The 13,178-nt window shown below is 35.6% G+C and overlaps 2 protein-coding genes across 3 annotated transcripts; one reads left to right on the top strand and one right to left on the bottom strand.

Moving 5' to 3' along the window:
- Nucleotides 1-1,240: 1,240 nt before the first annotated feature.
- LOC111785787 (ubiquitin-conjugating enzyme E2 5B-like) lies at nucleotides 1,241-2,671 on the top strand. Of its 2 annotated transcripts, none has more exons than XM_023666180.1 (5): nucleotides 1,241-1,405; nucleotides 1,714-1,807; nucleotides 1,979-2,106; nucleotides 2,175-2,279; nucleotides 2,362-2,671. In XM_023666180.1, the coding sequence occupies exons 2-5, from the start codon at nucleotides 1,738-1,740 to the stop codon at nucleotides 2,503-2,505; spliced, it is 447 nt and encodes a 148-aa protein (XP_023521948.1). In that variant the 5' UTR covers nucleotides 1,241-1,405; nucleotides 1,714-1,737; the 3' UTR covers nucleotides 2,506-2,671. The 2 variants fall into 2 exon arrangements, with proteins under 2 accessions (XP_023521948.1, XP_023521944.1); XM_023666176.1 differs by having other exon boundaries at nucleotides 1,242-1,405; nucleotides 1,718-1,807.
- A 3,198-nt stretch (nucleotides 2,672-5,869) lies between these two features.
- Nucleotides 5,870-6,584, bottom strand: LOC111785778. The gene has a single exon (XM_023666169.1). The coding sequence runs from the start codon at nucleotides 6,436-6,438 to the stop codon at nucleotides 5,959-5,961; it is 480 nt and encodes a 159-aa protein (XP_023521937.1). The 5' UTR covers nucleotides 6,439-6,584; the 3' UTR covers nucleotides 5,870-5,958.
- Nucleotides 6,585-13,178: the final 6,594 nt, after the last annotated feature.

Genomic DNA, 13,178 nt, shown 5'->3' with positions numbered 1-13,178 from the left:
TTAGTATAGGTTAGTATAGGTTGAATTGTAATCGCATAATAAATCATAGGGTAGTATAAGACATTTATTTTAGCGTTGTTCTTTTTCCTTTCTTTCCCTTGTATTCGTTATTCATGAAGAAATAAAAGGCAAACTTGTGTCGCATTTATGATAAGAGCCCGCATTTAAAATATACTAATGACCTTAGATTAAATAGGTAAAATTTAGGGTCGTACATTCAGATCTTACCAAATATCTACAAAATATATCTCAACCATATCTTTACTGTAAATAGGCATTAGACTCCATATCCCAACACAGATTGCAACCAACCTTAGATTAAATAGATAAAATTTAGGGTCGTACTCTTACCAAATATCTACAAAATATATCTCAACCAGTAAATAGGCATTAGACTCCATATCCCAACACAGATTGCAACCAAAAATAGAAACTTCCTTGTTGTACAAGGATGACTAGCTCATTCATCACTTGTAGAGTTGGAGAATTTGAGAATTTGTTAGTTAGTCAAGAAGTCATGACTAAACAAATGGGAGACATCTCATGTCTACCAAATATGAAACAAAAAAGGTGACAAAAGAAGAAAAAATGTTTTTTTTTTTAAATAACAATAAATTTGATTAGTTGGACCCAATCAAGTTTGTAAATTATGAACCAATCTAATTCATAAGTTTTTATTTGAACCCTCCAACTTTTAACCTTGAAAAAAAAAAAAGTTAATAATTTCCTTTTTTTGGGCTAAATCAATAAAAATATTTCTAAACTTTCAAAAAAAAAAAAAAAAAAACTAAAGAAATATTTTATTTCAAAAATAATCTTCAACTTCAAATTTTTTATTAATACCTTCAACTTTTTAAATTTTTTTAAAAATACTACTCAGTTAATAATATGTTAAAAAAATATCCATAAAATTTTAAAAATAGCATAACACTTCTTATCTTTATATAAAATTTTTTTTAAAAAAAATTATCACGGTACTCGTCTCTAAAATTATCTCCAAATTTTTTTAATGATACCTTTCAAACCGTTACTAAATTTTTCAAAAGTTTTGATATATATATATATATTTTTAAGACAAAATTGGAAGTAGAACATATTAGCCTAATTTGTACGCTAATCCAATAATCGGAAAGAAGTTTCATCTCTTTAAAAGCCCAGCCCAAAACAGAGAGAAAACAAACCAAATCATCACTCAAATACACGCAAACAAAAAGAATAAAACCTTTTCCCTTCAAAAAACAGGAAAATATAATAAGCTTTTTGAACAATTTCCGAAGCTGAAGCCGTGTGCATGAAGCAATTTCACAATTTCAGACTTCCCAAACTTCATATATAAACACCTTCCTCCTCTTCGATCCATCCCCTCCAAGCGCTTCTCAAATCTCTTCACAATTCTCCTCCAAAGGTGACCTAAATCCCTTGATTTCCCCCCTTTTTCCTCTCTCTCTCTCTCTGTTTCTCAAGGGTTTTCAGGGTTTTCATCCACACTCTGTTCATGGGTTTTCGTTGAATTTTGATGGGTTTCTCTTCTTTTTTTTGATTTCGCATGTAGGGCTTTTCGTTTAGTATTCCAAATTCTGCGTTTCTCCTTACGAGTACGAGTCTTAGACTCAATTTTTGTTTTCGTTATGTGCTCCCTTCAATTTAATTTTAATTGTAGCTTATTGGGTATATCGCCCATTGGGAACTGAGCGTTTATTTCCTTCATTCAAGGCAGACCCTGATCTACAACCTGTCATGGCTTCCAGACGCATTGCCAAAGAGTTGAAAGACCTCCAAAAGGATCCTCCAGTTTCTTGCAGTGCTGGTTTGTTCTGACCATTTTTCTGTATTTTCAATGCAAACCCATTTGTGCACTGTTGCGATATTGAATCATTTGTAATGCTAATTCATATATGGATCATATCTCTGCCTCTGCTTGTACTTAGTTTGGGTCAGCTTTGTGGATTAATGGCATGCCCTTGATGATTATTTACAGGGCCTGTTGGTCAAGACATGTTTCATTGGCAGGCAACAATTATGGGTCCAGCTGATAGCCCTTATGCTGGAGGTGTATTTTCAGTCAACATTCACTTTCCTCCAGACTATCCCTTTAAACCACCGAAGGTATGTATTCATTAATGAATGCCTTGTAATTGTAATAGGAATGAGAATTATATTGTGTGTTTGAGCAGGTTTCTTTTAAAACCAAAGTTTATCATCCTAACATCAATAACAATGGAAGTATCTGCCTCGACATTTTGAAAGAGCAATGGAGCCCTGCTCTTACGGTTTCTAAGGTAATGCCATCTTTGGTTTAATACCAATCTTGTGTCTAATACCATGGAAGTGTAATGATTTGTTAGGGGATGAATTGTGTAGGTGCTGCTGTCTGTATGCTCACTGCTTACAGACCCGAACCCAGACGATCCGTTGGTGCCTGAGATAGCTCATATGTACAAGAATGACCGAGCCAAGTATGAAAGTAACGCTCGATCTTGGACCCAGAAGTACGCTATGGGGTAAAGCACCAGTTCCAGGTTCATTGTTTTTTCCTTAGATGAAAAGAAAATGCAAATAGCCGTTTTGTTTTGTGGACAGACCAGACAGCCTTCCTTTTGGATTTTGAGTTAGTTGGATATCAAATACTATTTTCTCATTGCTATCATAGCTTTTACAGTTATTTTCTTAACTAATTTGGTAGCTGCTGCTGAATTGTGCCTTGCTTGTTTTGTACTCGATTCTGCGTCGAACGGGTTGGGTTGGGTTGGGTTGAAATAATTTGGAACTTTATAGGTTCGTGAGTTTGTTTCTTCGTTGGTTTGTTTCTTATCTGTAACGACTACATTACCTTTACGGGTCCATGAAGTGAAGTTCACAAGTAGCTTAACCTCACACATTCCTCTCGGCTTAGAAGAATGCACATGCTCAATTTGAGAAGTGCGTAGAGGACAATATCTACTAGTTGTGGACTTGAGCTGTTACAAATGGTATCAAAACGAGACATTGGGTGGTGTGCCTGCCGGGATGTTGGGCCCCCAAGGGAGGTGGATTGTTGGATCCCACATCGGTTGGAGAGGGGAACGAAAGATTCCTTATAAGGGTGTGGAAACCTAATCGGTTGAAGTTTGGGTTGACATAGCCGGTACAATTGAATCAACCTTGTTGTTGTCTTCTTCCTTCTCTCTGGAAGGAAGAAGACGTGCACGACCGTGGTCGTTGCCGCTTGAAACTTTGCCTCTCCAGCTCGGTTTACTACATTTATCCTCTTGATTTCTTCATGAAACTTAAAGGTGGTGTTACAAGGAAGAGCTAGGGATTCATTTCATACTTTCTCGTGGATTGTAGCCTAAATAATTCTCCTCCAAAGTTCGTCGAAAATTGTTTTCCTCGTCAGAGCTCTCCACCCATACAAATCTTATTCGACAACTATTTCTAATACAAATCATTCTTCATGGAACTTCTTCCTCATTCTTCTTCCCTCCAGCTAAAGGAAATGTTTTGGAGGAATGCCTTTAGGTGTGGCCTTAATTTTGAGGATTTTTTCTCGGTTTGCAACTCACCCGAAAATGCAGAAGTTCCTTTTCTTAGGCAGCTTTTTCTAGAGCGTGTTAGCTCTCGATTTCTTCATCAAAGCTACTCAATTCAATCCTCTGAAGCTAAAGGAATTCTCAATTTAAGAAAAATAGATCGGGATCATAGATAGGAATTCGATACTTACTCCTAAATTATACTTGAAACTGATTTTCTTCGATTGGGCACGTTCTTGGGACTAATTTTCTTCGTGGTCTTTTATGGAAATACTTCTTTAATGGCGTACGGGATTTGGGGAATGGGTTTTAGGCGCTGAAGGTGATCTTGTTTAGGAGTAGGAACAAGTTTGAAGGGAAATGGTGGACAATTAAATTCAAGAGTAGAAAACCAAAAAAACTCTACGGCTATAACTCATGATTGAAAGCTCAACTTAACTCGATTCTTGATCCATATGAATGTCCCAACTTTAGACTTTATAGAGGAAGCTTACCGACATTGAAATCTCTAGAATCGTGACGATTTAGAGATTGAGTTTTCTGGATTTCTCGTTGGCAATATCTTGTCCGATCAACAAGCAACCAACCTTGAATTATGACCCTTGGATATGATAAGGTGTCTCCTCTAGAACGTATTCGTAATTATCTCAAAGTTCAAGGGTAATTTGGTAATTTGACATTTTAAAAATATTTTATTATTTTTTCTTGTGTGCAGACTCCAATTAAATTTGAGCCAAAAAGGTTATATAAATACTCTGTAAATGGTTTCAATTTATATAAGAAACGTTCATGCTCAAACGCACACATCGTGTTTACAGGTTTGCATATCCTTTCCTAACATATAACCTAATTTAACATACTTATACTTCTTTACCTAACCTAACATACATACTTTATATCCTTGATTATCACGCCGGGCTTAAATGTTCTGAGGAAAGTTACAACTCTTAGACAGCTCGTGAAATGTTCAGAGTTTCATTTTGAGGCTATTTAATGCCATGTTTGTTGTCTTTGTAAAATAAACTGAAAGCACAATGGTTAAGTTTATTTGCAATTCTACTTAGTAGTTTAGGTTGCATGTAGAATCATTTAAGCTCGACATGAATCTCAAACAAGTGTTCTTACATTGAGATATTTGATCAACAAGAATCATTCGAGTTAGACATGATCGATATTGTTTGTGGAGTGATTCAAATTTCAAATAAGTGTTCTTGCCTTGAAATATTCGATCAACAAGGTAATTCGAATCCTATTCTCCTTATAGTGATTCGATATCATTTGGTATCAGAGCTTTCCCTTGGGTTGATTTCATATCAAGAGAGCTTTCCCTTGGGTTGATTTCATATCAATACTTGTCATACAATACATTATAGCTGTACAATGTCATATTCTTACTTAACCTCATGACACATAAGAGACTAGTAACGCACTCTTAACACACAACTATGTCATGCTTAACCTAAACATGCTCAAAAAGTTTAGTTGAAATTTTTTTTAGCAGGGTTTAGTCGATACCAAGGATGTGGTCCATTCTTACATTTTTAATTGCTTTATTGTCTTGATAATTAATTAAATCTTTAATCTGAAAAAGGTTTAGTTGGACACGAGGTATGAGTTATGATGGGTCTTAAACAAGCATGACTAAGCAAACTTGTTAAAGCTCTGCCGATGATGAGCGTGAAAGATAGCTAATCTAAGTGACCCATAAATTCGAAACGTTTTTTGGGATGAATTTTCTAAAATACAAAAAGTACAAAATTTGGTTACGTCCCATCAGAAATGGATTGGCAAGCCAAAAAAAGTTAACTTAGTAGACTTGATGAGTCATTCCAAAATTAAAAGTTTGGTGTCTACACCAAACTTTTAATTTTATAGATAGTAAATCCAAAACATAAATCTAATAGGCTTGATAGGTTGGAGTAAAAAAAAAAAATTATACTCGGTTAAATCTTAATTTTTTATTTTTATTTTTTTAAGTTGAAACCTCAATTCAATAAAAAAAAGTTCAAATTGGACCCGAATAAAAAAGTTCGGGCTACTAAAAGCTCAACTGATACCAAGCTAAACCAAGATGGTCTAAGCACACCCACGATTCAATAAAACTCGGTTGATAGATGATATGATTTATTGATTTTGAAATATATAAGATTTGAAAGTTGGGTAAGTTTTATATTGAAGTGAACTTAAAATTAAGCTATATTTGTAACTATCATGGAATATTGTAGCTAAAAACATAAATTCCAAAACCACCCCCAAATTCAAACAGGTAGATACCAGAAGTCCACATTTACCCTTTTTACAATGAATGAAGAACAAGAAAAATTGGGTTAAAATTTTTGAAATATTTTGAACGGTGGAAAAAGAAAGAAAGATAAAATAAATAATGTATTAATTTGTGAATTCTTATTGATTTATACATTTTGAGAAAAATAAAAATCCGACGCGTTTTTCAGGCTGATCGAGTTTCCAGATTCCGGCGGGAAGTGTTCTGCAACAAGAAAAGCTTCTTCAAAACCTTAACAATCCCCGTCGTCGTCTTCTTCCTCCTCGTCGCCGTGCTCCTCGACTTTTCCGACGGATCCAATTCCGGTATCTCAACCGATTCAATCTCCGCCGATTTCATCAACCTCGATCTTCGATTCCTCGATAAGTCCTCGTTGAGATTCTCCCAGAGCACATCCATCTTCTCCGCCGCCGCGGCCTCCGTCTCCTCGTCGCTCCCGAGTCTCCTCCTCCTGTGCAAGGAGGACGTAAATGTGACGGCGGCGAAGCGATCGGTCCTGTCAGTGTGGGCGGTGGTGTCTCTGAAGTTGGAATCGGAAATGGGAGATGCGGCGGGAGAGGCGCGCCAGAGCGGCGGGGAATCGATGCTGCAGCGGGTGAAGGAGTCGAAGACGGTGGGGAAACTGAAGTCATCTTCAACCGCCATGGATTTGGATTGAAATGAAAAATGAGAAATTAGGGAAAAGAAATTGGAAATTGGAGAGAATATTTGGGATTTGGGATTTGGGAATTAGGATTTGGTGGTGGTGGTGGTGATTTGTATGTGGAATTTGCAGTTCAACTGCTTCAACAAAGTGCTATAATTTCTCTTTCTTTTTGATTAATTCTGAAATTATTTAGAGGGTTTACGATATTAAGAGCATTATCATTATAGTTTTAATTGCCTTAATTTTTGTTTTTCTTCTTTTTTTTCATGGGTTATTAAGATGGNTAGTGTTCATCACTTTATATGACATTAATGATATTTTTTGTTTCAACCTCTAGAACCAAGAACGAACAACTCAAAAATTTTGGATTGGTTGAGTTGGTTTTTTTTTTTCCAATTATTTAAAAATTCTATTTATCAACTATACATATTATATTAATAACTAAAATCTCATACAATCAAATATCAAACATTCACACGCCACTAACTCACCATTAACATTTGTTACATAAGTTAAATATTCTTCATTTTCATAATAATTTTAAAAATAGGATAGAATTGGGTTGAATTTGTAATCATATTTTCAGGTTAGTAACCCATACGAGTTTTAGATTTTACAAAAATTCAACTACACTTTATTTATACATAATTTATTGGGTGGATACATCTCCACAATGGTATGATATTGTCCACTTTGAGCATAAGCTCTCATGACTTTGCTTTGGACTTCCCCAAAACGCCTCGTACCAATGGAGATAGTATTATTTGATTATAAACCCATAATCAGTCCCACATCGGCTAATTTAGAGAATTATTATGGGTTTATAATCAAAAAATACTATCTTCATTGATATGAGGCGTTTTGGGGGAGTCCAAAGTAAAGCCTTGAGAGTTTATGCTCAAAGTGGACAATATCATACCATTTTAGAGAGTTGTGCTCATCTAATAGATACCTTTTGGCTAATGCGATGTGAACGGTCTCAAAATCACCATCGGGTGAAAATTTAATATTCCATGGATTATAATCCAAGTTTGAAAAGTCTAATTCATGTCCCTCTAAAAAGCAATCTACTTCTAAACTCTCATCGCATCCTTTAACCTAATAGGTATCCACAGATTTGACTTTGGGTTTGACTTTGGGCTCTAGGAAGTTTGGGTCTAACTTCTACTACTGGACCCAAACTTCTACTACTACTGGACCCACTTTGCATGAAGGAGGTGGTTCACCCATTTCTGGCATCACAAGTCTTCTAAGTGACAAATCTCTTCTATGGCGTTGTAGCTTGCTTTGCCTAAACAGTGTGTAACTTAAATGATCTAGAGTTTACGGGTAAACTTGAGTGTTTTGTCCTTGTAACACTACTGATTCGATTGTAAAGACATTTGAATGGAGGTATTGTCACAACTCAATTTTTGAGTTGTTTGAAGCAAATATGGCAACGTGGATTGACGCAAAAGAGTTATGAAAATACAAAGAAAAATTTTTTCTTTTAAAACAAGAAAACTTTGAAAAATGAAAAGAGAAAAACGTGCACAAAATATACATAAATATTTACATTATACAAAAATATCAGGGGAATTTGAGTGCCACTCTATGGCTCCCTCTCCCGTTCAATACTCTCTTGTTCTAACGAGGGACTTAACATGGTTTCTTGACATAAGGATATTAGTCTTAGGGCATTGATCTTGCATGGTTCTTAGTCAACTCGGTAGCTATCTCTAACATCTTCCAAGATTGCTCTCCGTGAAAAACTTAGAAGGTCACATCTTTCGTGAATACCATGAACGTGAAATGTGTTATCCGGTAAGAAACATGCCCAAAACATCCTAAAACATAGGGAAAAAGAGCCTACAATAACGTAGGGAAGGATAACTTGCAAAAACATGGGTGAGCATCTGGGGCGGGACATTCTATCTAGGTGAGGAAAAACATGAAACATAAAACATGACATCATTCTAAAAAAAACATGGCACATGACATCTCACGTAGATGAGGAAAATATGAAACCATATGCACCACGTGGTGGGAAGTCAAAGGTCATTTAAGACATGGTTTAGAGTTGTACCTAGCAATCTTAAAATGTTAGATTTATGCCCTAAAGTCTAGTAATTAATTATTTAGTTTTCAATAATAATTTTGATCATTTTATTTACAATTTAATATTATTCATTGTAAGAAAAATAGAAGGTTATTATTGTAATCTTGAACAATATGTGTTCACATACGTGATCATGTTCAAATAATAACCTAACGGGTTTATAGTATATGGATAAAGATAGGTGTCTTATCTTCGTAATACTATTGATACGACCCACTTTGTCATTATTACAAATGATTTAATCCAAATCGTTCATGTGGAGACATGTGAGTAGGAGTATCCTATACAATGAGTTTGTATAATACTAGACCACAAAATATTTAATCTCTCTTTATAAACCTATTAATTGGGAAGATTAATATTCCACATAATGATCATATGTGACTCGATCTTAATCCTGAGTGAGTTATGAACTCTTGCCTGTGAAGGCTTATCCTTTGATTTGCATGGGTGAGAATGACTTTTGTAATCAAGTCACTATAATATATATATCATTTTTTAGACTTGACTCAGTAGGGAGCTGAGAACATAATTTTACAAGATAGAATTCACTCATTCCCATATGTAGTTCCCTTAAGTGCTGATTTCGAGACTTGAACAATGGGCCCTACCTTCTCATTGTTTCGAGAGGGACTTAGTTTATGATTGTATCATAAACAAATTATTTATTAGAGAATAAGTGGTACTTAGAGTGAAATAATTACAGGAGTAAAATGGATTTTTGACCAAGATGTAATTACAAACAACTCGTGAATGATAGACTTATTTGTAATGTTTATATCAATGGACACAATTTGTTCTACAGTGCATAAGAGTGCAATTTTAAGTATATAATAGATGATCAATAAATGAAAATTGATTAATTAAATAGTTTAATTAATTAAGTTTGTATCATTGGAGCTTATAATCTAGAGTCGACCTCTTGTAAGCTCATACTAATACTAAAAAGTTCAATCTAGTTGAAAATAAATTTGAAATATTCAAATTAATATTTAATATATTAGATATATTAAATATATAGGAGAAATTATATTTAATCGGAAGGATTTAATTAATATTTAATATATTAGATATATTAAATATAAATAGAGAAAAATATATTTAATTTGAAGGGTTCAATTTTTTATTTAATATATTAAATATAAATAAAAAAAAATTATTTAATTGGGAGGAATCTAATTTAATTATATATTAAATATTAAAGAGAAAAAAATATATTTATTGTATTTGATATCACCAAATTCTACCGAAGTTCTCGTAAATAGAATCATTGGGTTGAGCCAAAATGATCCAACACTTTCTTCGGTATATAATTCCAAACTATTCTTTCTCCAATCCAGACTCTCTCACAAGCCTAAATTTTGTGTTCGAGTCATACCCAAAAAGATCTTGTGGAATAACTTCTATGTTGTTGGAATACACCAAAATTCATAGCCATAGAGTAATATTACGATTTTTGTGCCTTGATTATTTGAATTGTTCTTAATTTTCTTGTGTAGGATTCTAATGGAGTTTATTTTATGGAACAAAAAAGAGATGAGAGATAGTTTGATTGGGGTTTAACTCAACGAATTTAGGGGTGACGACTTGCCACGTTATCATCTTCCTTCGAAAACCGTCTTCCAAAGCTCCATACGTTGAGCTTTAGCCCTTAATATCTTTTATAAAGTTGTAGAGGGAAATGCAAGGAATAAGAGACCAACCTCGTGCTCTATCTTGGATCATGGCCTAGATAAACGTCATTAGCATAACTTTGAAAATCAGCTTTCTTGCCTGTGCAAACCTATGGATCTTGCTGTAAATCTTGTTACTTCCAACTTTTTTAGCTCTCGACCTTTTCATCAAATCTCTTCCTCTTCTTTCCCTCAATCTAATTGTTTCTCGAATTAGATTCCCGAGGGACGAATTTGCATGGATGCTTCAAATCTTGCGGTCAAAGTCTTGAGTTCCTTGATCAACCTTAAACTTGTTTTTTCCCTTCTCCTACCCCTCGATTCTGTCCTCTTTAGGCTTCAACTCCATGACAAATTCCATTTATTTTTTGTCACGAATCTAATGATTGGGGAAATGAGTTCTAAGCACTCTCAAATCTTGATTTCTTCGTAAAAGTTATAGGTAGTCTCATTTAGAGGGTATAGAAACAGGTTTGGGATCAAAAGGTATTCTATGACTCGAAAGAAATTTAATAATGGAAAACCCAAAAACTAAGAGCTTGATGCTCACGATGGAGGGACTCTCCAAGCCCAATTTCTTGTCCCAAACAATTGCCCATAGTCTCTCATTTAAAGAACATCTTTGCATCCTACCAACTAAGGTGGATTAGACTAATACTAAGTTAGTCACGTCGGACGTCTTGACAATGAATTCTATTCAACTTTCTGCATATCCTCTTATAGCTTCTTTTGTCTCGTAATCAATGCAACTGAGTGAGTTGTCTTCCTATTTAATGTGTCGGCTAACATGTTAGTTTTTCTGGGTGGTAAAAGATTTCTTTGTCGTAATCCATCTTCAATTTCGATCACCTTGTTGCCTTATGTTAAGTTCCTTTTGCATAAATAGATACTTAATGCTTTTGTAGTTAGTTTATACTTATATCCTCTCCTAGTTTTTTCATATTTTGAGTGCGAATACTACCACTACTAACTCCAAAACATGGGTAGTAACACTTTTACTTCTTGAGTTGTCAGGAGGCATAAGCTATTATTACTTTACGATTTTGCATTAGCACGCATCCTAGACCTTTTCTCGAGACATCATTGTAAACCTCAAATTTGCTTGAGTTATTTGATACTATAAACTCTTTTCACGCATTGTCGTCATACAAATGGTTTACCCTTCTTGATTAATTGTCGTCCATACAAATATTTTTCCTTGATGGGGTTTAAATGTCACTTATCGAGCACAACAATCGATATAAGCATAGTTTGTTGCTAGCAAGTCCATTTTAAGGATGATGTCAAAGTTTTTCGTGTTTACCATGGCCAATGTCACCTCCCATCTTCGTTCTAATGTCATCACCTTGATAACTTTAACTTTGTGTATACTAATATCTTGATACCAGCACGCGTAGATACAGTAAGTGGAGACTTCTCTAGTGGCTCTAACTCTAGATGAGCTTGCTTAATAAATTCTTTGGAAATGAAAGAATGCGTAGAGATAGAGTCAAATTGTACAAAGGTAGGTAGCAAGGATGGGTAAATTACATATGAGTATTGTCTCGGGATCGTCGGCCCTCTACGTCGCTAGTTTTGGTTTTAGGTTTGGTTTATCTGCATTATCCTTGTTCTTTCAATATGTGCCGTTAGCATACTTGTGGTCATCTTGCCACGGTTAAAATAGGTACTAGTACTCTCCTTCATGCCTCTAATGACATTTTGGCATAGAGGCTTATCCTTCTTCTATGTCGGGTGTTATTATCGGGTCATTTCTCCAACCTTTAGTGCAACAGAGAGGAGTTCGCGTCATTAATGAGCATGGTCTACCTTCTTACCCATCTAGGTATGCATGTCTAGTGGTAGCTACTCTGAGGGCATAGGCATAATCACTAAATTATCCTTCTTCTATGTCGGGTGTTATTATCTGGTCATTTCTCCAGCTTTTAGTACAACTTAGAGGAGTTCGTGTCATTAATGAGCATGGTCTGCCTTCTTACCCATCTAGGTCTGCCTTCTTACCCATCTAGGTGTGCATGTCTAGTGTCACGATCATGCTCGTCCAAGGCGTGTTACCCATGCCCGCATGCCCATGACAAGCTAAACTTTTTATGTCTTTTCATATTCCAGTATTTTACTTTTGTATTTCTAGGAAGTATGACATTTAAAAAATATCATGTCTAAGCTTGCCAGACATGAAATGCCTCAGAATGTACTATAGGTGGATACGACTAGTTGTCAACTTCTCTCTACCCAAGGTTATATACTGTGAGCCGTTGTTATTTCTCTCTTGCTTGCTTATATAACGTCTCTTTCAAAAATCTCTCTTTCGAATATCTCTCTCTACCCTCGTTTTCTAAAACCTTCTCTTAAAATCGAGGCCAGAGGCTCGAGCATACATCGCTTGGCCGTAGGCGATCAAGAACAAATTGGCTTAGCTCACTTGTCGTTGGAAAGTGAGTGGCGCACAATTGCAAGTCCGTTGCCATCAAAAGTGCAATTGTGACAAGTGGTATCAGAGCTTTGTTAGCTCCGTGACATAGCAAAGACCGAAAACATGTCGACGACAAAATCGACACCCAAATCACAAGCCGACCGGGCTTACTTTAATAGAGGAGGAAATGCTGTCCCTCAAAGAAGTCCCTGACACCATCCGCTTCCTGGAAGCACGGGTGACAGAATTGAATGGAAAAGTCGTAGAAATCGATGCAATGGGCAATCGCCTGGATGGGTTGCTAACCGCAGAACTAATGTTTCGAGTGACCTCGCTCGAAGAAAGAGTTGCTCCTACGAGCAGCCCAAGACCTAGCTTCCGCAATTGCCAGCGCCGAGAGACTCCTAGACTTTGGGAACGAAGCGTGTAACGACCCGAAAAAAAAAAAGAAGATAATAATAATAAGTAAATAATAATTATAAAANAGACCTAGCTTCCGCAATTGCCAGCGCCGAGAGACTCCTAGACTTTGGGAACGAAGCGTGTAACGACCCG

The sequence above is a fragment of the Cucurbita pepo genome, chromosome LG02 (genome assembly GCF_002806865.2).
Source record: "Cucurbita pepo subsp. pepo cultivar mu-cu-16 chromosome LG02, ASM280686v2, whole genome shotgun sequence".
Taxonomy (NCBI): domain Eukaryota; kingdom Viridiplantae; phylum Streptophyta; class Magnoliopsida; order Cucurbitales; family Cucurbitaceae; genus Cucurbita; species Cucurbita pepo.
The sequence above is the reverse complement of the archived record's forward strand: the minus strand, read 5'-3'. Positions and strand labels throughout refer to the sequence as shown.

Coding starts and splice junctions, on each gene's coding strand:
- LOC111785787 (XM_023666180.1), top strand. CDS start 1,738: ATGGCTTCCAGACGCATTGCCAAAGAGTTGAAAGACCTCCAAAAGGAT. Junction 1,808..1,978: donor TCCAGTTTCTTGCAGTGCTG/GTTTGTTCTGAC, acceptor GATTATTTACAG/GGCCTGTTGGTCAAGACATG. Junction 2,107..2,174: donor ATCCCTTTAAACCACCGAAG/GTATGTATTCAT, acceptor GTGTTTGAGCAG/GTTTCTTTTAAAACCAAAGT.
- LOC111785778 (XM_023666169.1), bottom strand. CDS start 6,438: ATGGCGGTTGAAGATGACTTCAGTTTCCCCACCGTCTTCGACTCCTTC.